Source organism: Azolla caroliniana, unplaced genomic scaffold (genome assembly GCF_043228905.1).
Source record: "Azolla caroliniana isolate FFs.n. ecotype wild unplaced genomic scaffold, voAzoCaro1.0.p SCAF_4, whole genome shotgun sequence".
Taxonomy (NCBI): Eukaryota; Viridiplantae; Streptophyta; class Polypodiopsida; order Salviniales; family Salviniaceae; genus Azolla; species Azolla caroliniana.
Genome location: NW_028230439.1, coordinates 3,600,791 through 3,624,815, shown reverse-complemented (window position 1 = coordinate 3,624,815; position 24,025 = coordinate 3,600,791). Strand labels below are relative to the sequence as shown.

Genomic DNA, 24,025 nt, shown 5'->3' with positions numbered 1-24,025 from the left:
GACTCCTCCTTACCCCTCATATTCCATAGGACATGGACAACAACGATTGGATGCACACAAATTTGGGGATAAAAAAGCTGCAGGAAGCATGATCAACTATGGCATCAATCAGTATGTGAACATTTGGAAATATAGATGTCTCAAATGGTACTTGGGGGAAATATACACAATTGTAGATGCCATCACAACATTTGGAAATATAGATGTCTCAAATGGTACTAAGGGGAAATATACACAATTGTAGATGCCATCACAACTCTATGGACTTGATCTAGTGGTATCCTTGTGTGTACAATTCAAAAACCTACAAGGAGGAGTCTCAAGAGTTGGCACAAGCACAATTTATCTCACACAGGGAAACCACACCATTGGTGGACTTCACGTCAAGACATTTGAAATGGTGCTTCCAACTATCTCACTACCTCTACCCCCCCAGTCAGCAAATCGCCCATATGGCTTTCGGTGATATCAATGCTATCTGCGTTCAAAAGTTTGCCGGTTGTTGTTTGTTGTTATGTAGACAACATTTGCCCCCCCTTTTTTATCTAAGGTGTTACACAACGATAACAAAATATATACAAAAGCGACATGTAAATAGTAGAATATTTATAGATTTAGAGTGTACATAGCCTGATCTATATACAGTTGCAATTCACCTAACTAGTGGGAACCAATTTTTTCTTGGAAGAAAATAAAAAATAATTCCTTACCCCTTGGGATGTGAAGGACTCAAGTTTTAGATAAATATCATTTAAGCTTGTTTTATTTCCTTTGCAAAATTGTAGCAAATCAAACCCCAAGCAAGGCCATGTGATTGTTTAGTAAAAATATCCTCATTTTGTTAATAGGTCACTATAGAAAAATGGATCTAGATATTTTTTTGATATGAGGAGGTTCTAATGTGTAACCCAAACAAATGTGCTGGCAACAATAACGATATAAGTCTTTGTGTTGTGCTTGTCCAATATGTTTCTTTAGAATGCATATATTTCAATGTTACTTCCATGGTAGCTTTATCGCCACAACTCCTAAAGAAACATAAGTTTTGATATTCAATTACACTACAAATGTTTTCTTTTCCTTCATGACGACCCATGTGAGTCCGCATTAGTGTCTTATCATCTTTATATCTCAAGTTAGTCATCTATGAAAAAATCATCAACTTTTGATTCTTGATAACAAGAAATGTACATCTATTAGTGATCTGTACTTAAATCTAACTAAAAGTATTGCCAATATTGTATTAAACTTTGTAACTACTAAAAAACAAGAGTCCTAGCAAATATCGTATTTGTCCTATCTTGAAAGAATGTATGCATAAAATGTAAAATGGTTAATTTAGTCGAGCAACAAAACGAATCTTGTGTCTATTTGGGCCACTAATGCATCATGTGTGCTCACAAATACCATATTTGAATGCTTTTGTTGTTGGTGCATTGCATGAGCACCCATAGAATATGACACTCACGTTCAATTATACTAACCACCATGTAATATAGTGTATCATTGTTTAGTCAAATATATTTATAGTAATCACCATTTAGTGCCATTGACATAGTCTGACCGCCTTTGAATGATTCATGATCTAGATGTTGAGTGTCTGCACCATCAAATTAAATTCTAGTTACTAGCCATTTTTGTGCATTGCATGAATAACTAGAAAGTATGGTATGTTGATAATAAATATTTATTAAGGTTATGGAGAGTCGAGACTGTGAAGTATTAAAGGGATAAGTTTTGAGTTTAAATTACCCTCATCCCTTAAGTTTTGTTTAGGAACTTGACCAGTTTTTTCACATTTAAATGGATTACATGCTCATTTGACACTTTTAATAATAGTAACCGAGTCCATCACTTTAATAGGTTGTTTTTCAACATTTAGATAGGTTACATTTTGATTGGGTCTTTTTTCATTGTATGCAATAATATCGCCAAAATTTCAAATATTTGGGTCACAAATGCCAACAACTATCATTGAAATTGCAAGTTTCCATGTCACAAAACTTTATTGCATGAAGATGTGGATCACAAGTACTTGCAGAAATGGATATGCTTAATAACATTCTTTAGTTGTCAAACACGGATAAGAACTATTTCCACAAGCAATGGCTAGAGTTTCCTCTAATAGGTTTGGATAAAATATGAAAACGTTTTGTCATATCATGTTTAAATCTCAAACGTTTTACTTGTATGTAATGGCAAAAAAAGGCATCATAAACTACCAAGGATTACGTAGGAAGTTACATTTAGTCGAATCTTAGCCTTTAGCCTTTGGCAAGCACGAGTATACATGAGTTTTGTAAGGATGCACTTCACCATGAGTAACTTAATGGGATAAAAATGTTCATGTCATATGGTAACACAACAAAAAAAACAAACTCTACCTATCCACTTGTATGGAAAAAGGGTCAACCCTAGAAACTGCCTTGCTAAAAATGTGCACTTTTCTAATAAATCTTGATGTATTCAATTGCATTCGGCTAAGGTGTAAAGGCAATAATGACACTTGTTTTCAAAGAAATGCCTTTGTTACATATTTTGCTCCAAATGTATTTTAATTTGAGTTAAATGATTGCAAATCACATGAACATATGTAGCGTGAATGGAGTTTTGTCAAAATTTAATAATGACTACGAACTTAGAGAGTGGTTGGTTTTCTATTAGGAAAAGGTTTGGTGTCATAAGCTATAAAATACAAATTGTTTGTTCAAATAAAAAATTATGCATTGTGGATAAGTGGAATGAATAATAATAGCTATAAGGTCGTGAGGTATGCCTCTACAACCACAAAGCTTATGACCACGAACATGACAAGGGGGGTATAATGTGATGGAAATGGTCATAAGGTCTTGCATACATGTATGGATCTAGGGACAATGATGGTGATGGCTAGCCAAAGCCAAGTAGGCATTGAGTAGGAAATAGAGGTTAGCCTACATCAATCTAGTTATCCAATGGAACAACAAATTGTTAAATTCCAGCTATGATACTTAGGTGAACTTGATGACACATGACATCTCTTGTAGTTCGAACATAGAAATTGCTTTCAAATGCATTAAAATAATGTGAAAACACTATGTTTGAAATGCATATTTTCTTTCATCTACAAAAAACTACCAAGTAATACCATCTTATGCCACATGTTTATTGTAGTGATTATGTAAAAACATGGCATTGTTTGATGCATTTGTTTCGTAAGTCATAAGAAAACTTATCATATTGTTTTCTATGTGTTCTTAAGTTTGAGATTGTTTATCTTTGCATATGTTTCGTTATTCACACATCAGCCTTGCAAGGTATAAAAACACCCTAAAGATTACGCTAGAGAGAAGAGGAGAGATAATCCACAAATGAATAAATCATTTATAGTGTGAAGCTCCCTAAGTTTCAGTAAAAGATAGGCACAAATGAAAGATGAACAATAAACAATGCAATTCATTTGAGAGAAGCAAAGGATCAATAAATGATTGAAATCATTGCACACATATAAACAAAACCGAAAAATGATTTGTTTTCTTGCACCCAAGAAACATAATGTTGCAACTTGCCACCTCGTGGTGTTTATGTGTATGAAGGCCCATTTACATCTAATTCACTACTTTATAAACTATAAAAATATCCATAAGTTTGATACATATTCTCCAACTATAGGATACATGATTGATATATTTCCACTAGGGGATTTGGTGATGTAAAGGTGAAAATGGATGCATTGTAGTAGAGAAGAGGTTAATGAATAGTACTCAATGTGAAGGTTATTCAATAGATGCATTGTAGTGGCAAAGAGGTTAATTAATAGTACTCAATGAGATAGCTTATAATACTTCACAAGGATGGATGATCATAATACTTCATTGTGAAGAGTGGTTTGCTTGAAGGAAATTGGGGAGATATGTGGAAAGGCAAGTCATTGATAGAAGAAGTGTTTGCTCTCCCCCCAACAATATTATGATATGTATAAGTGAGGATGAAATTGTTGAGATGTGATCAATTGGTCTACAGAAACCCAACCATTGTTTGATTGATTCAATGCAACCGACTGACGAATGCATAGAAGACGAAAAATCTTCAACCTATCCTAGAAGTTTATTTGAGAGATATCTCACTCATTTTAGATTAGCAAGAAGAAAGCATCATAGCACGAGATGCTATTTTAGGTAAAACATCTCAAAGTTGAACTAATTTTCATCCTAAAATATAGGTTTTCATGTAACTTTTCCATCTTAGGTTTCTCAAAAGAATAGATTATCTATGTATAGTGGCTTGTGTGGTTAGCATAGAAAAAAGGTGGCAAAAGGATGTCATCATCGATGACCCAAAAGCTAAACATGGAGTTAAAAAATACCATAACGATGTCAGAACAAGGAAGGAGGAGTACATTGTTGTAACGACACAGATATTGACAGACACCACCCGACCGATATGTAGGATCGATTGAGGGGACCGTTTTTTAGTTTCCGGACACGAATGAACGAGCGAGCTTAAGTTCGAGGCAAATCGGGGTGTGAAGCAGAGTTGATACAATATGCAAAGGATAGAAAAAACACACTTAAGATTAGATGACGCATGTGGGTGGATAGGTGAGGGGGGGTAATGACAAGTCAAGAGGGAGACAAGACGAGACGAGACTATTGTGTGTTGTTGACTTTTTTTGGGGGGGGAGGAATAGTCAAGACAGGGGATGTGGTGATGAAATAAGTCCGATGGGGAGCAATGCCGAGGACTAAGTCAAAAGAGATAGGAAGGGCTTCATCGCTATCGGCTCTCATTCATATTCATGTATGTATGTATGTATGTATGGATGTATGTATGTATGTACATGAATATGAATGTGGAGGAGGAGTCGAAGGAGCGAGTGAGCGAGCGACTTGGGATGGGATGGTTTGGTTGGGAAGGGAAAGGAACTAGAAAAAGAGAAAGAGAAAAGAGAAAGAAAAAAAAGATATTTGGGGTTGGGTATAGAAAAGGTGAGACATTGGATGGTTGGTTTGGTTGGGGGTGTCCCCCCACCCCAAAACAAGAAGAACAAATAGAAAGAAAAAAACAGGGGTTTTCTCTTCCTCCCCTTTTCCTGCTGTTTTAGAGGAGGTAGTTCAGAGTTACACAATCACACACACACACACACACAATCTCTATAAATAAATAAATAAATAAATAAATAAATAAATAAATAAATAAATAAATAAATAAATAAACAAATAAATAAACAAACAAATAAATAAACAAACAAATAAATAAACAAAACATGCAAATAAAAAAAATGAATAAATGAATGAATAAATAAACAAACAAACAAATAAACAAAATATACAAATAAATGAATAAATCAACAAAATATACAAAATAAAATAAAATAAAAAAAATAAATGAATAAATAAATAAATAAATAAAAATGAATAAATAAAAAATAAAAAATAAAAAATAAAAAAAAAGAATAAATAAAAATGAGTAAATGAATGAATAAATAAATAAGCAAAATATACAAATAAATGAATAGATAAAATAAATAAATAAATAGATAAATGAATAAATAAATAAATAAATAAATAAATAAATAAATAAATAAATAAATAAATAAATAAATAAATAAATAAATAAATAAATAAATAAAACTTATTACTCACTCCCACCCAAGCCTTACCTAAAACAAAAGAAAGAAAAATAAAAATAGACAGCTAAACACAGGTGGCCATAACCCCCCCCCCTCCCCCCCTTTCTCTCTCTACTCTCTAAGCTCTTCTCCTCCTCCTATTTTGATAAGAGGAACCCTGTTGCTTCTTCTGAAAACACACACACACACAGCATTTCTTCTTCTTCTTCTTCTTCTTGTGTATTTTTTGTGTTTGATTTTGATTTTGTTTTTTGTTCTTGGGTCCATGGCTCACTGCAAGGCAGAGCCTACCAAACACCCTGCCATGGATTTCTTGTACATGGGCATCTTCAACACTAAGCTTTACACTTCCAAGAGCAGAGCAAATGTCCAAACCTCCTCCTCCACCGAGACATGGTCTCGGAATGCCTCTCAAACCCCTTCTACACAGTTCCCTTCCCATGACAAGATCTCATTCTTCAGCAGATCAAGCGTAGACGCCCATGTCAAGGCTAATGCGTCTTCTTCTACTTCGTCCCTTCAAAATGTGGCTTATGGGTCTTCTAGAAGAGAGGAACAATCCTTGGATGGAGGAAAGCTCATGAGCTCAATCCCATCGAATCAGATTAAGGAGAGCGAGAAAGGTAATAATGTTGCAATGGTCAATTCAAATGATTTCAATAGAGAGCTTAGTGATAACATCGACATCCATGATGATAATGATGCTACTGTAAAGATTGATTCAAACCACTCCAACATAGAGATTAATGATAACCTAGAGAAGAAGAGACGGCACCGGATGAGCCCGCCCAATGAGCTCGATGCAAATAATAAGAAGAATGTGAAAGGTTTATCAACCAAAGAAACCAATGATGCCTCTTACAAGAAGAAAAACATTAGCGAAGAGATCATGGTAACGATAGATAGAGAGACTAGTACAACTCTTGAGAAGAAAACAATGTTGAGGAGATCAGTTTCTTCTCACGATCATGAGAGAAGATCTGAATATTCTCGAGTTTTTGCCGATAAACACACATGCGAAACAGTGCTTAAAGAAAGTCCGAATTCCCTTGAAGCTAATAATAATAGAACACTATCTTCTTTTGGCAACATTCTTATGAGCAAGGCTAGCCCTAACTCTATAAGCCAAAGATCAATGGTAACCAACATTGTTGGTGCAACCAACTATAAGAGTGAGATGTTGGCATACACAGTGCCATCATCAGGGTCTACATCGTCTCGAAGCTCTGGTGAAATGTTATTGTCGGATAGGAAATCAGGTGAAGTTAGCGATATCCAAAATTTGAAGTGTTCTTCTTCCATTTCTAACCCTTGTAACCCTAGCAAAGGCAATGCAAACTCGTCTAGTTTATTGCCCAATAATGGAAGCTTGATGGTGGGTAGTGGGAATGGTAATGTAATTAGCTATGGTGGAGGTGTGAAATGTAGTGTAAAGCCACAAGGTGAGAGTCTCAACAACAGTGCACCATTGGTTGATCGGGCACTTCTGAGGAGAGCTCAGGTGAGCTTGGATCCCGAGGAGATAAAAAATGCGGCTAATGAGTACTATAGGAGAGGGCAATTTTCTGAAGCTTTGGTGTTGTATGATGTGATTGTTAGTCGATTTCCAGGAAATTCTGCCTTTCGAAGTAATCGGGCAGCTGCCCTAAGTAGCCTTGGTAGACTAGCTGAAGCCGTGCAAGAGTGTGAGGAAGCCATTAAACTCGATTCAGGTTATGCACTTGCTCATCAACGGGTTGCATCACTCTATCTAAGGTTTGTAAAAGATGACCTGTTTCGTTTGTATCTTCCATAAATGCATTGTTTGCCTTGAGGAATCTTTAACTAATTGCTAGTGCTTTCTTTTTCCTTGTGTTTTTAGGTTGGGTCTTATTGATAGAGCTCGGCAGCATCTTCACATGGCTGGAGGTGGGTCAAAATTCAACTCAGTTGATGTGCATTGCCTGGAGAACATAGAAAAACATCTCAAAAGATGCATTGAAGCAAGAAAAGTGGGAGATTGGTACAAAGTCATCAAAGAGAGTGATGCAGCTGTCGTTGCTGGGGCTGATTCGGCTCCACAGGTAGTAAAAAAGCCTATCTCAGACACAAAACAAAAGGGACTCGAGGGTTTTGCTAAACCTGAACCTCCCACAATATATATCTATATCCCTAAACCTGAGCCCTTGTGTGCATCAAAACCATAGCTATCGAAACAAAAGATTATAGCCATTCAGATTAACTACAATATTATATGATTTCAGAAGAAGGTATTTTTGGAGTCCAGATTTAGCGTCTGGACCATGAATACATAGATTTTGTAGGGGCAAAGCCATCTGCATGCAAAATGAGCCTATATTTCAGAAGAATGTATTTTTGGAGTCCAGATTTAACATCTTCAGTATCTGGACCATGGATACATAGATTTTGTAGGGGCAAAGCCATCTGCATGCAAAATGAGCCTATATTTCTAACCATATTGTTGAATCCTCTCTAAGATTATTTTTTGTTCTATACATAATATTGATTGAGTTTTTGCTTTTGTTTTCAACAGATATTTGGTTACAAATCTGAGGCTTTGCTCCGTGTTCATAAGCCAGAAGATGCGGACACTGTGTGTATGGCCGCACAAAGAATAGAGGGGCCATTGGTGAAATTTGGTGTGATATCGGCTGATCCATTTCTTCTTATTATAAGGGCACAAGTGGACATAACTCTTGGGAGGTGAGGCAGGGAAAAACATATAAAATACCCCTAAGTTTTGAACCGTTACCTAGATATTCCTAGTACAACATTAACTACTTTTCAAGGGGTATTCTTGCAAATGTACACAAATTTAGGTGTATGGTTTTCCAAATAATGAGTCTAAATCTCGATGCTTTTTTGACTTCGATGATGGCTCATAATTATATTTAATAAATTGATCTTTCTGAATGTAGATTCGAGAAAGCTGTAGGGGCTGCAGAATCGGCAGCAAGAATCGATCCAAGCAATGTGAATGCAGCCGCGGTGTTCAATAAAGCACAGGCGGTCGCAAGTACAAGAATGGCTGGGAATGAAATGTTCAGATTGGGCCGTTATTTTGAGGCATTAGCTTTATATTCTGAAGGGTTAGAGAGTGATCCAACAAATGCTATCCTGTTATGCAACCGAGCTGTATGTAGATCAAAGATCGGCCAATGGGAAAAGGCCGTTGAAGATTGTGATTCCGCATTGCGAATCCAACCGAACTATACAAAAGCTCTAATGAGGAGAGCCAGTTGCTGGACAAAGGTAATAGGGCATTGCAATAAACAATGCATGGCACTGAAAAAAGTAGATAGGGTTCTCCTACCAACCGTGATTTTATATACCATGTCCATGCTCTCGAAATAGAATTTCTTCATTGGCTAGAATTTTCATGAGCATATTTTGCTCTACTGTCTTGAATTAATTGAGAGGTAGATTGCATTAATAAGCCAATAAGATCAAATTTTATCAATAAATTGTTCCAAATGATGGATGCTATGCTCCTATGGTAATGTTTTGTTGAACAAATGCATGGGTGTTAGCAATGAGCATATGCAAGATGTGGGTCATCATTCTTGACATTTGTTTCCTTTTTCAAATTCATTTTGCAGCTTGAACGATGGGAAGAAGCACTTCAAGATTATGAAGTTTTGAGAAGGTTAATGCCTGATGATTTAGAGGTGTCCCGAGGATTGTTTGATGTACAAGTGGCCATACGAAAGTCGCGAGGGGAGGAGGTGCATCGAATGAAGTTTGGTGGAAATGTGGAAGAAGTCTTGGGTGATGACCAATTCCATGATGCTGTTCGTTCCCCAGGTAAAATTAAGTTTGACCAAAATACCCTTTCATTTCTTAAATAGGTGAAGTCCACAATCCAATAATGAGGAATTGTTTGTAATGTTTTAGGTTTGTCAGTGGTGGAGTTCATCACTCGATGGAGTGAGCGGTGCCAACAACTCTCACCATTTCTTGACGATTTGTGCAAGCGTCACCCATGTGTAAATTTTGTGAAGGTGAGATGATGTGCCCTTACCAAAATTTGAAGGATTCTGCTAGTATGCCTTGAATGAGGGTTGGGGTTTAGGGTTTAAGGGAGGGATTATGAGGTCTCCTGAATGATTTCAACAATGTTCCTTCTCACGTTTGGCCAGGTGGATGTTGAAGAGAATCCGAACTTGGCGAGGATGGAGTGTGTGAGCTTCATTCCGACGTTCAAGATCTACATGAATGGACAAAAGGTGAAAGAGATTTTAGGTCCCACTGAGCAAATACTTGAATATGCTGTGAAGCAATTCAGCATGTAGCGGTCGCGACTTGTTGTCAAAGCTAACGCCTGTTGGTTTACATTCTCCCTTAGTTTTTAAGATGGGACTCTCCTCTCCATAGCTGAAAAGAATTTCTTTCCTCCATTTCCAAGTTCAGAGAGTATTCAGATAATGCAGAGGTTCGGCACAAAATGGTCATGGTGGCTTGCCATGGTAATAAGAGTCTTCAATATGGTAGGAGCCAATATCTCCCCATAGTCTATCTCATATAACTGAGCAATCCTTAGGACTTATTCGTGGAATATAAGGAAAGCACCAACATTATAATGTTTTCTATGCACTCCCTAGAGCTATCTAAGGGTATGATATTATTCTTCGTCATTGAACATTATGTAAACACATTATTCATTCGTTTATATATTTATCCGTCTCGAATTCGAGACAAAACATTATTATAAAACTCAATATGTATCCCCTTGGTGCTCTTTGAAGCGTGGATATCAATAACAAAATGTTTGGAAAAGAAGATGTTCTCTTTTGAAATTCATGCCCAGAGTGTTTTGAGGGCAGACTGGGTTGGTTGTCGATTAAGTAGTTATGTTACCCCATTACGTAATGTGATGACTAAACATTGGTTATGCTCATTCAAACATTGCTGTCCCCCAGAGTGTTTTGAAATTACTTCATATATAGTTTGGTATAGAGGTCTCCGAGAGGGATTGTTATGCACACATCCTTGGGTCAATATTTTTTAATGGCAAAAGTATAACATCAAAGTTTCTAATCCTCTGCTATGCCATAAACCCCTTTCGATAACAAGTACCATATATATAACTTATTGATTGCATTTATGTCATTCTGAATGCAACACAAGATGTAATGTGTGAACTTTTCTCTTGCTTTATTATGTAGTAAATACTATCCATCCCCTTGATGACTTTCAAGGCCATCTCAAGTTTAAAGGTCTTATCTATGGAATACAAATTGCACCTTATTGCTGTATATCGAATTCATATAGCAACGATACTTCATGTCTTATGGCTCACATTAACATTAAACTTACATTGTCTTTTTGTATAGCATGCATTTGTTTATTTGGACTTGTATGCATAACATGGAATTGTTAGATCCATATGTCAAAACGATATTTCAAATTTATGTCTCCAAACTTCTTCACATTAAAGTTAAACAAACTTACATTGTCGTTTTGTATGTCATTCATGCCCATTTAAACATATTTTTCTTCAAAATATACTTTTGTTTTTTTGTGCATGTATGAATGTACATGAAGGCAAAGGAATGAAACATGTGGATCTAAACATGAGTGATGGGACCGTGACAGTTCATAACATGTTAGATAGATATGCAGCAACAATGGTTACCTATAAGGTCATGAAGATTATTGATCTCAATGTTCACTGAAGTTTATATGGTCTATGGGATGCAAAAGAAAGTATGATTATGTTTTTGTATTGACAATATTAAGGCTAACCCTTGGGGGGAAATAACACTTTCTTTTAGTGCAAAGTAAAGATGCCAACAATTGGAAGCCAACCAAAAAATTGATTCCATATGGTCATGAGCATGAGAAGCAACTTAGATCCAGATGTATGTAATTGGACAATTGAGGAATTATTATGTGGTTCATATTCCTCATTTTGTAAGTTTGTAGTACTAACTTAATGAAATATGTTGTGGTCTTATATCTTAGTACCTTGTTGCATCATTACACAAAATGTTGGGTAACTAGTTTCACTTTGAGCAAAAATCCACGCTAAAGTTAGTTTTACTTGCAAGATCCATATCTCTATCTCATGTGTAGGATGGTTTTGCACATTTTCAAGAGAAATACTTGAGTAAGAAACAAATAAAATTGAAGTAACAATTGTTAAGTTGTCCGCTGGAAGATGGACAATAGTTGGAGTGGAGCCTACATGCTCTAATTTCCATCCAAAATGTCGTCAATGATTGCCAGCTTGCATATGTATTCACAATGAGTAGAACATACCTAATTCCAGGGTTGCATTGAATGCAATGTGAATATGAATGGTGTATCCTACAATACTATATAATTATTGTAATATAATAATGTGAGTATTGATTCCCTTTGATGACTTTCATGATGATCTCTAGCTTTAAAGTTCTAGTTAGCTGAAAACCAAATGCATATTCATTGCCCATTGTAGACTTCAACTCATAAAGTTGTCTAAAGTCCACGAGGTCACCATCTACACGTTAGATAACAACAACATCGCACTTTTGTAATGCTATCTTGGAAAAACTTGTTCCAAAATAAAAAGCCTTCGCCTAGATGTGCTCAAAAAACCAAAATGATTAAACATGTGTGATTCATTAGGCACCACCTATAAATTGACTTTCGGGGTTCCATTGTATAAAGATAATTTCTCTAATCCATAGTTGTTTCTTTACACGTATGAGTCATGACATAAGGACACGTGCACTTGCAAGTTTGCAATTTTATATGAGCATGGCCCATGGTCACACATGTGCAGATCCTGCATACTTTTGGAAAGTAGTTTGATGTAGACAGTTCCAACACTTATGTTGTTATTCTAACAAAACATTATCACTAGAATTTAGATTTGTATAGAACAAACCTCCCGTCGTCATCAATCTCATTATTTATGGCAATATCTTGCATAACTAGTAACGTGGTTCTATATGGTGACTTATCAATGGGATCATTGGTACACATGGAGCCATGTTGAAGTTTGTTCGATTCATGCTCGAAAATAATTGGGAAGCAATACAACAATGCACTATTTCCCACTCATAATATAGACAATTTAAGTTTTAGATACCATTGCAAGCTAGATGGGACCAATTAGTGTGTTTGAATTCTCTACATTTGGGTTTTTGATTCTTTATATGAGTTTAACCTACTTAGAAATGTCTACAGTTATACACTAAAGAAAAAAGATAGGAATACATGACTTATAATAGACCAAATTTTATACGAAATAGGGTACTTTCCAAGGGTTGATAAACATACATGACATCTAACCTTTACATGAGGAGCCCCTACTTGTAATTTTTGTGTATGTGCATACACTCGCACGCACACACGCAATTGCCCATCTTATATTGTTTGGAGTTCGACAAATATACATAAGCTAGAATAGAGAATTAGAATTAGAATCGTCCATAAAGAGGCCAATTTTGACCTATGGGACCAAAGTATACATGTGTTCTTGATATATGTCTCCTTCCTAAGAAGGGGTATTCATATGTTGAAGCACAAAGTCTCTATGTGTTAATAAAGCATACACATATGAGCTCAACCTTCTAGGTGGTGTCTTAAGTATGGATCTTAAGTTATCACTCCCTCTTAGTATGTCAACATATCTTGAAAGAATTGCACTATATGTCGAGCATGTGAAGAGTAAGTGACAGTCATCCTCTACCATGCCTTCATTGCATACTTTACATGTCTTCAAATTCGTTACATTTTGATACCATGATGCAACTTCAATACCTAACTTGTGAGATCGAGTGCGAAGTAGTGTAAGGGCTCTACGAGCATTGCTACTCATTTTGGTAATGAGATAAGGTTGGATACGATCAATAGACATTCTTGCTTTATATTGAGACCAACATTCAGGGTTGACATTTGCAATGTAGTATTCTAGCTTTGTCCTCTTAGCATCCTCCCACTTCATCCTTAATGATTCCACCAACCTTTCCTCAATCATTACATATTGCATAGCATTGCCTGAAAGTTCTAAAAGATCATCCACACCCCATCTTCTAAACCATTTCTTTATGTCAACAACCCAACCAGATGAGAGAATCTTACTTTTATGATTCTTTTGTAGCTTACATCCAACATTCCAAGAAAGATGTGGTAATCGATGATTCAGCATATTCTTGACTTTTGTAATGTATTTATAGTAACGTCTATAAGAGGCCAAAATTGATAATTCATGGTTACAAAAATGGGTGAATTCAAGTTATTCATCCTAGACAAAAAAAAGCATCAAGTTTTCAAAAGATCCATCATAATGGTCTTAATGCATGAAATGAGTGGTGATAAGGCGACATGGTATTTGGTGTTTCTTAGTGTCGTGTAGGGAAGGCTATGATGAAGTGCATTTGGTGCTAGTATGGCCCAAGTGCCTTGTATTCCGACACATGTAGAGTTTTTGTGGTTGTCAACATTCCTATTGTCACTAAGTGGTAACTCCTCATTGCATTGTGTGGGGTTGTGGGCCTCTAGAAGAAGTCAATACTTTGTGATTGTTGTTGCATGAACTTGCATTGCATGCCATAATATAAGGACTAATTCCATATGTTTTTGAAGGTTGAGCATGTCTTGGCCAAACTAATGTGGTAAAAAATCTTTATCATTTGTCAAATGGTGGTCAACTCAAATAAAACTAATGGAAACTTATTGTGATATACTGCTAAACTCACCACATGCAAACAAAGCAATACTCGTCAGTGACCCTTTATTACCGATTGAACTAATGACGAACAAAGAATAAGAGGTTAACCAAATCGTGCCGAGCTATGTAACCTATTATAGGCTCGTTTGCAAGGTGATTTGGCCCAAATTCTCGACATCCAATTTCTTAGTAAGGGCTACTACCATGTTGAATTTAATAGTGGTGATATGGTGGATAAATTGCTCTTGTTGGGTAGTTTTAAGATAAAGGGAATATGGATGCAATTTTTAAAATGGTATGTAGGATTTAATTTAGATGATTTGAGGGAGACAATTGTTAAGCGATTTGTTTTCTTTGTTAATATGTTTCTGGCCTTACTCAAAGAGTGATGACCAGTAATAAAGGATCTTGCGGCCACAATTGGGCAATTGGTAGATGACAATGTAGAAATTGATAGGTTTAATGCAAAAAAATCAGAATATGCCAATAATGCGGTTGTTAGGGCATAACAATATGGTTCTTCGCTCCTTGATTTGATTCCCACCATTGATTGGTAGCAAAGTGCGAGTGCAAAAGCTTACATATGTTGGATTGCCAAATCAATGCTTCAAATGTAGGCATTTTATATCTAGCAGAATGCGCCTCGTGAGAATAGTATGGAAAAATTTAAAGATAAAGGGGATATAGATGTGGTGGATAATGGGACTAAGTTGAGAAAAGGAAAAGGCCTTCTTGTGAAGAATGTGGACCTTTCCAATAAATGGGGTCCAATAGGAGATAGATTTGAACCCATTGATAATCTCACACAAACATTACCAATGGATGATGTTCTGGTTGAGGAGGTGATGTGAATGGGGTTGGGAACAATCAAATAGGCAACATAGGAATCGATCGATGTAACAAAGGAAACAGAGCACACAAGATTTTTACGTGGAAACCCTAAAAACGGGAAAAACCACTAGACCCTCTGGGTACCTAAACTTTCCAATATATGAGAGAGTATATATAGTTATACCTCCCTAGATATCACTAAGGGAATATCAAAATCTGAAGGCAACAACCTTGACAACAATCTTTGTCTCATTAAGTAGACGAAACAAGAAAATAGTAGAAAAACACAAGATGATAGGACCTAGTTTGGAGGACAGCTTGCCCAGAGACAGTTACAATGCCACTACTCATGCAACACATCTTTTGAGGTCCCTTAGTTCCTCTACAAAGTCCAACCAAAATGCTGCTATGTTCACTAAATTCCTTTGTCAGCACTCTCTCTTAGCTCTAACATATAAATAAATAAATAAATAAATAAATAAATAAATAAATAAATAAATAAATAAATAAATAAATAAATAAATAAATAAATAAATAAATAAATAAATAAATAAATAAATAAATAAATAAATAAATAAATAAATAAATAAATAAATAAATAAATAAATAAATAAATAAATAAATAAATAAATAAATAAATAAATAAATAAATAAATAAATAAATAAATAAATAAATAAATAATTTTTTTGGTCTATTGGCCGTTTTCGGCCATCCGGCCCACAATCGGCTTTCTGGCCGATTTCAACCTTTCCGTTCATATTCTCCCATAAGGAGGGACACAACACACAACAGGAGGTAGATAGAGCTTCTATTATCAAATACAAAACTAATAGGGATCATATTATAGATTGTGACCTTTCTACTTCTTTGATGAATAGGGGATGAATATAGGAGTTAGTAATTTACTAGACTCTTTGGTGGGTGAGGCTCATCCCAAGGATAATCATACCTTGGGCACTATGACAAGGGTTTATGGAAAAAGAGAGATGAAACATACCATTAGTTGTATATGCGGAAAAGGAAGGTCACACGGTCAGTTAGGAAGCCTCTAATGTGGAAAAAAATGGGGAAGCGGTTAACTTGTTGCAAATTGTGATTGTTGAAAGTTGTCACTCATCAATGGAGGATCCCCATAACTACAATGGGCATATAACTAGGCCGAGGTTAAAATATTTAGATAGTGGGTTTAGTTCTAAGCATCACTTTAATCATGAAACAAATATTGTGGCCATAGTGCTCTTAATAAGGTAGTGGATAGAAATATTATGATTAATCGGTTCATGACTTGACATGCAAAGAAACATAGTACTGTTTCTTACTCGAATAAGATGTCCATTAAGGGATTGAAAATAAGCAGTAAGGAATGCAAGTTAAAAAGTTTTCATTGGATGGGAGAACTAAGGTTAGTAAGCAATTTTTGTTGAGTTATAAATAATTTCCGAAATTTGTCCTTGAATGTTCAAGGGCTTGGAAGGGCTCTTAGTAAGAAATTTAAGGGCAGAGTCTGTATGCATAAGTTTAATGTGGGTATTTGTGATATGACATGTTTACAAGACACTCATCTATCTGATAATGGAATAACTACATATGGGAACATGTTAAAAGGAAATTGGAAATACTATTGAACTCTTGCGATTGGCAATCAAAATAAACACGAAGGTTTATGTATAACCTTAGCAGAGAAATGGAGACAACAGGTGGTAGAATGTCATGAACTAGTCGATGATAGAGCTCAATATATATCATCCCCTTGGTCTCAGACCTTAATTTTGGTTTTCTTATATTTATGCTCTGAATTCAGGAGGGGCTTGAAAGGAATTCTGGTTTAAGATAGGATTTGATTTACCATCAGTGGATCAATAGTGTATTGTGGGAGATTTTAATATGATTGAGGACATTGGTGATAGGATTGGAGGCTCATGCTTTGATGAGTGCTGCCAAGTTAATAACTTGGGAAAGATTATGTTTATCATTCGAATTGCAAGATGCATGGCATGTTACATCTTTTGTTCGGTTAGAAGATTCATTAAGTTTCTCTCTAGATCAAATAGAAGGCAACGATGGGTAAATCTTTGATGTGTGGACAACTTTTTATAAAATTTATTAACAACAAAAAGGTTTTCGGTTCAACAACTCCAAAAAAGAAAAGTAGTTTTGGACAGTTTGGAACATAAGGTCTCAAATGAGATGACTGAATCATTGGTGAAGGAAATCTCTTCTGAAGAGGTAAGAGTTGTATTGTTGGTTGTTGGGAAGAATGTATGCCTTGGAACTGATGTATTATCACCAAAATTCTTTCTAGAGTATTGGGATGATATAACTGATGTAAGGGTATACAGTGGCTAGGTGTGGAGGAGATTGTGTTACATTGTGAATTTGCAGATGACACAACATTGTATGTTGTAAGAGATGATAGAAATCTCAGACTATAATGTGCAAACTATGATCCATGATTTTTGTGGCGCTTTAGGTGCTTTTATTAATTGACATAAACAAGTGGGACTTTCGGTTGGGGAAATATTTACTCCTAATTGGTGTCTAGATGTTGGATTTTGTTGGAAGCCAAAGGGCTCTCCTGTGAGATTTGGGGTGTCAAGTGGGAATTAATCTCATGTCCAACCCTTATTGCTTTCTTTGAGGAATAAGTTGATCTTTTGAAGTTCTATGAATTTATCATTTGTAGGGAGGCTTGTTGTTTCTAATAAAGTACTACTTTGCTCAATGTGATATATTATGACGTCCTGGTTATTCTCTAGATCTTTGTTGTCAAAGTTATAGAGATTGATTCAGAATTTCTTATGGGGTTCTACTATTTTTAAGTATGTTAGACCAAAGGTGGCTTGAAAAACTATTATAGTGCCGACTTCTCAAGGGGGTTTAGGTTTGGTAGATCCTCTGATTCAATGTAAGGCACTATTGGCAAAATTTATAGTGCAAGGATTATTGCTAGTAAATGAGCCGTGGAAGATGATTCATCGGTTAAGAATGAAAGAGGTCTTTGCGAAAACTGGAGGAGAATGGACAAGGTCTCTACGATGGTGGGTTTATTACTAATTTCCATTCGCATAATATAGTGTTTCATAATGATAGGTTCTTTGCAACGATAAAGAGAGCATGACCATGGTCCCTAAAGGCTAATTTGCAACAAGCTTGGCCCAATGGATGAATGATTACATGAACCCTTGGTTTGGAATCCTCTATTTTTAGATGATGAAGGATCGATGTTGGGGAGGAGAGTTAGATTAAATTGGGCTCAAGTGGATTCATCTTTTGCCTCATCTCTTAGTACTTGGCAACGTTTTGTTCACCATCTTACTCATATTATTCAACAGGAGTATAGAGGAATAAGAGGAGGCAAGATCATACTTGATGAGTTAAGGAAGTTGCAGTTACCCTTACAGGATAATATTCCCTCTAATTGTCATAAATGGGTGGGATTATTTTCAAATTTCCATATTCTACTTAGAGTCTGTGGCTTTAGAAATAATGGTGCTTTCTTAAGTTATGATGTTCTACAGGATGGACGACTAAGGAAGATCCCCTTGGAAGATGAATGTCTGGCTGAGGCTACATTAAAACCTAGTAGAATTCTAGCTAAGGTAGATAAAACGCAGGGTACCCACTGGTTGACAACAGTTAAGCCATGGTTAAGTTATTAATATTGATCAATATAACGACAATTTGTGTGAATCCATCATTTGAGAAGCTCACAAAGTTTTAGGATACTTTCCCCTATAGATTTTGTTTATGCACACACACACACACACACACACACACACACACACACACACACACACACACGGATATGACCGTATGTTGTTTGGAGTTTGAAAAGTATAAATAAACTAGTACAAATAGAAAGAGAGAAGTAAGTAAGAAGCAAAGGTTAATGCCTAATGCATGATTTCAAAAATGGGCGAATTCTTGTTGTTTATTCCTAACAAAATAAAAGCTCCATGTTTCCTAAAGATCCATAATAATAGTCTTAATGCTAAATGCCCTTTAGAATCGGTAATGAATCTTGAGATTGCTTTTCAAGCATGAAATACATACTTAACTGATATGTATGGGATGAGTTGGATAAGGGCATATGGCATTTGGTGTTTCTTGGGGTAGTGTGACGAGGCTATGTTGAAGCACATGCATGTGTATGTCCTTGGATGGATTTGAGTGTGGCAAGCAATGATCTCCATGATTTGGTGCTAGTATCCTATCATAATCAAGTTTCAACCCACACATACTCATCATGACATTAAGGAAAAACTAGAGAAAACCTATCTCATGATCAAGTACTGGTTATACATGTGGAGTCTTTGTGGTCATGAACATTCTTATTCTTACTAAATGGCAACTCCTCAATGCATTGCGAGTGGACTCGTGGGCCTATTGAGAAAGTCAATACCATGGGATTGTTATTGATCCTATATGTTACCACATAGTGTTGAGAGACTCGAGCATGCCTTGGGCCAAAATGATGAGTGTTCTTATCACTTGTGGAATGGTGATAAGCACAAAGAATGTTGTGGACATCTTCTCTTTGATGTGCCTATGAGCTAGCCATGTGGAATGCCTGTTTTGCTTGGATCTCTTGTTGGTGGGAGGATAAGTTTGAGTCAATTTATTTCTTTGTGAGCAGAATGGGGCATGTAGACATCTATGTACCCTACTTTCTTTTATATGAATCCATCCTTTGAGAATCTCATGTCCCTAAGCTCATTTGACATGAAGGGCCACAAGTTTAGCCAAGAAGAGTGTAGGGCTCTAATGTTTCAGAACCATTGCAAAAAGCATCTAGAGACTCGCAGGGGAGGGGCTCAAAATAAGCTCACAAACAAGTCTTTGTTTGTGTGATCTTTAACAACATGGCAGTGAGCCCAGTGGCATCAATGATAGAACAAGTTGGGTTTTGTGTGATTCCATGAGCATTCATTATCCATCCTTTCCCTAATTTGTCTCACTTTGTTGGGTTTTGTTGGCTTGCTTCATATAGATGAGAGTGTTGATCCCATCAGATCCCAGGAGAATCAGATAAAAACAATGTTCTGATCATGAGTAGAGCTATTATGTTACATGCCTGGCCTCTATATTATTGAATTCTGTGTAGCTTCTCTTTGTTTTTCAATTATCTTCTTGCTTGTGAACTAAATCAACTAGTTTAAGGCTTTGTTGTACCATCAATAAACTAAGGCCTATGTATGAATACATAGTGTATGATGCCATATCTAGTAGAAATTGAACTCATCCAGACATTGTTTTAGACATATATTGGTTATACATTTGAGCTCTTGCTCTCATTTACTTTGGCAAGAGATGTTAGTACATGTGTGACTTCAAAAGTTCTATTTGATGATTCAAACATAGGACATTAAAAGAGAGGGGTGCATAAAATTTAGTTATTGAACTTGGATATGGAATGCTAGAAAGACACCAATGCCATGAGAATTGCCTCTGATAGACCAGTATTTTCATCAAACTTGTCATGGCATTGCTAGAAGCTCACATCAAACACACATCTGCCGAAATCGAAAAACCCTACCAAACTAGAGACTGGTAAGCCTAAAATTCGACTGTGTCTGATTACCCATGCGACTGTATCCATAAGGCATCGAATTTGTATGTACACTCTCTTTTCTGAGTTTAGTTTAATGATAAATCACAGATTTGATTGCTAAATAACAACATTGCCATTCACTTGTGTCTAATCCCATTGTGCACTTGATCGTACATGGGTTTAAATAGCACAATATATTGTGGTACAGATAAATCAAGCTATTAGATTTGTCAAGATTGAGATTCGTGGCACGTTTAGGGTTATATACAAGAACAGATTGGATGGATCCATAATGTTAAGAACATGTACATGTGTGACTTTACGAGTTTATTTTCATTGATGATGATATCAAACATAGAAGAACATTAAAAGAAAGAGGAGCATAAAATTTAGTATTGGACTTGGATATGGAATGCTAGAGAGTGATGCATTGAGAATTGTCTCTGAGCTTGGATATGGAATGTTAGGCACCACTGACGTATTGCAACTTGTCGGATATGGAATGCTAGAGAATGCTACATTGCAAATTGTCTCTGAGGTGCCTACCGCAACGTTGTCGTCGATATACGGGTCAGTGAATTCCCAGAAGCTCACATCAAACACACCTCTGCCGAAAGCGAAAAACCCGACCAAACTAGAGACCGAAACACTAAGATTCGAATGCGGAGCCATAGTACTCACAATGGTGTATCCAGAATGCATGTTGTAAATCCCAAAATTCACATAGTTTCTCGGACACAAAGTGTTTGATAATTCCTGTGTAGGGATCGATGCACATGCTTTTGACACTGAGGCTGGATAGAAGTACTGCAACTCACCGCTAAAGTATTGCGCCTGGTTGCCTGGTTCATTGGCCATGCTGTAGTCGAAGTACATCACAGGACCGCCTCCATTCCTCGGCGCAATCTCTGTGAATCGTGTCACTTGGGAGAAGTTGTACACCAGTGCAAGTAGTTGCTATTGTTCACAAATTTAGTATCGAGTTTGTAGGGGAGATTAGTTATCGCAAGCAATCGATCCTCGAGTTTCATAATGTCCACACTGGGATTGATGGTGATGAAGCCGAGAGCACCAACAGAGGAGACATTGGTGAAATTGAAGAGAGTATTGAAGGAACCCATGGATCGGTCACTAGTGTTGAAGGGGATGTAGGGGAATAGGGCATAGACTAAGTTTGCCTTCGTGCTGTCGAGACGGAGCTTCCCATTCGATAGAGACACGCCAGTGGCCGATGAATTCGACATGACCACTGAGGGAAAGCCTCCTGTGTTTTCATTGTAATGTTCAGCTGCTGCAGAATTATTGCAAGACCATATCAGATGCAAAAGTATCAATATCACAGCTACACTCCTCCTCAGTATGCTACTTACAAACATAAGCTGATCATCCATGGACTCCATGAATGTCATCTCTCTCTCTCTCTCATGCTACTTCATGGGCCAAATTTGGGTCCTAGAAGAAGTTAATATATCTTTCTTTCTTTCTTTTTTTCTCTAATGTGGATGCACATTGTAGTGGTTCCAATAAATCTCTTATATATAACTCTTCCATCAATTCATTAGGTAAAACCTGGTTCACTTCTCTTGGAGCATTTGCAAAACACATATCCGACACTTTATGTCGAGCTTTATCATGACGGGGTCGAGACTATTGCTCAACAGTGTCATCTAACTTTAAGCGATTCTTGACTAATTATAATATGTGCCTCTAGAATATAGCACTCATTTTGTAGTCAAGGAAAGTGTAACTTGGAAGTCATCTTGTACGACACAATAATTGATCTGATGTTGTCGCCTGAAGTTGCATATTCTACACAGTGTCAAGGCGAAAAAGTGTCCACATTTTCGGAAATCTTTAGCCTTATAATGAAGAGGAAAGAAGAGTAAGCAAAGAGTAGTTGGTACTCCTTGACCATGAACCATAGCTGATGTTGGGGCATCAACAAATATCTCCTTTGGATATGTATTATCTGTCTCGGGCATCTCTCATTCTTACATGTGCTAACTAACACCATTTCAAGCATTTGTGACAACATGGCATACAAACTCATTCATTCTTAGGTGCTAACATCATTTACCACCTAACATCTTTACAATATCGATTTCATAATGTGATCTTTGAAAATAATCGAACACGCCCAATTGAAAAAGTAGTCGAATATCATCGCAGGTGTAATAAATGTGTTTCATGTATTTCAACGAGGACTTTGATATTTGAAAAGTTAATGGCAAATGTATTCATCACCATTACAAATATTGCAGATAAGGTACACATCACAATACATACTTGAATATATATCCCAATTCTGGTAGCTAATTAGGAGGCCTTCCATTGCAGGGCAATACATGTGTTTTCTCTGTGAAAAGGGAAGCTCTTGTTTGATGATAGCACACGTACAGACTTTAGTGTATTCCCTTTGAAACCCTTTAATGGAAATGACCCGAACATGGGTTCCAAGCTTTGACAAGACCTTCAATTTCACAACAAAAATGCCTACTAGCACATGCACTTTCATCAGTATTGATCCGGATGTGAACATTAACATTAGATCCTCATCATCGAGCAGAAGAAGCTTGAGGATTGATTCGGGATGATAATTAACCCTACAATTCGGAATATCAATTCCTCAAGTGGAGGGTACCTATGACAACAAGCCTAGTAGTATCACCTACTTGTGTGAGGTCATTTTAACTACATAATTGTGAGCTCTGGCTCCTTGTCAAATCGAGCACATTCAGAATATTATTGTCAAGCCCGCGCTCTTTCAGTAAGACTAGCAACGTGAGTTTTGGAGTGACAAAACTCAATCTAATCCCAGTCACAATCTCCGGTATCTCACCAGAGATCTCCAATATGTAGCATCACCTAATCATCCAAAAGCACTTACAGTTTGGGGGCATTGTGGAATTCAAAAGATCGCGACTGGATTTGTATAACTCGGTGAGCACTATCCATCCTTTCCCTGACTTGAGGCAACCCCTTACCAATGTCTCGCTTTGTTGCATTTTTCGCTTTCGGCAATGGTGAGTTCGAGGTAAAGCAATGCCGATTTGAAACATACCATTTGTCCGCAAAATTGATCCTGGAGCACGATCCTAGAGGTTGAGAAAACGAAGGCAAACCTTATGTATCCTTCAGAAACTAAGTTTGTTCATGGATGATTTGGTGATAGTTGAGCCTCCCTTGCCTATGATAGCTCCACAAACAACTCCATTGGATTTTGGGGCATTATTAACATATTTGAACTAAGCCATTATGATTTTTTGGCAACATTGATGGTTAATTGCTTAGTAAAATGATAATGGCCACTTAGTCCATATGGTTTAGGATTTCCATTCATAAGGATAATCCACTTTATCACAAGGCCTTCTG

The 24,025-nt window shown here is 36.6% G+C and overlaps 1 protein-coding gene across 1 annotated transcript; it reads left to right on the top strand.

Moving 5' to 3' along the window:
* The first annotated feature begins 5,821 nt into the window (after positions 1 to 5,821).
* On the top strand, positions 5,822 to 10,390 carry LOC147864847 (TPR repeat-containing thioredoxin TTL1-like). Its single transcript, XM_087319032.1, has 7 exons — positions 5,822 to 7,366; positions 7,473 to 7,674; positions 8,145 to 8,314; positions 8,530 to 8,863; positions 9,211 to 9,415; positions 9,506 to 9,612; positions 9,751 to 10,390. Exons 1-7 carry the CDS (start codon positions 5,877 to 5,879, stop codon positions 9,901 to 9,903), a joined length of 2,661 nt encoding a protein of 886 aa, XP_087175158.1. The 5' UTR covers positions 5,822 to 5,876; the 3' UTR covers positions 9,904 to 10,390.
* The last annotated feature ends 13,635 nt before the right edge of the window (positions 10,391 to 24,025 follow it).

Excerpts from the sequence above, each read along its gene's own strand:
- LOC147864847 (XM_087319032.1), top strand. The coding sequence starts at position 5,877 with ATGGCTCACTGCAAGGCAGAGCCTACCAAACACCCTGCCATGGATTTC. Across the intron at positions 7,367-7,472 it reads GTTGCATCACTCTATCTAAG|GTTGGGTCTTATTGATAGAG; the intron begins GTTTGTAAAAGA and ends TTGTGTTTTTAG. Across the intron at positions 8,864-9,210 it reads GAGCCAGTTGCTGGACAAAG|CTTGAACGATGGGAAGAAGC; the intron begins GTAATAGGGCAT and ends TTCATTTTGCAG.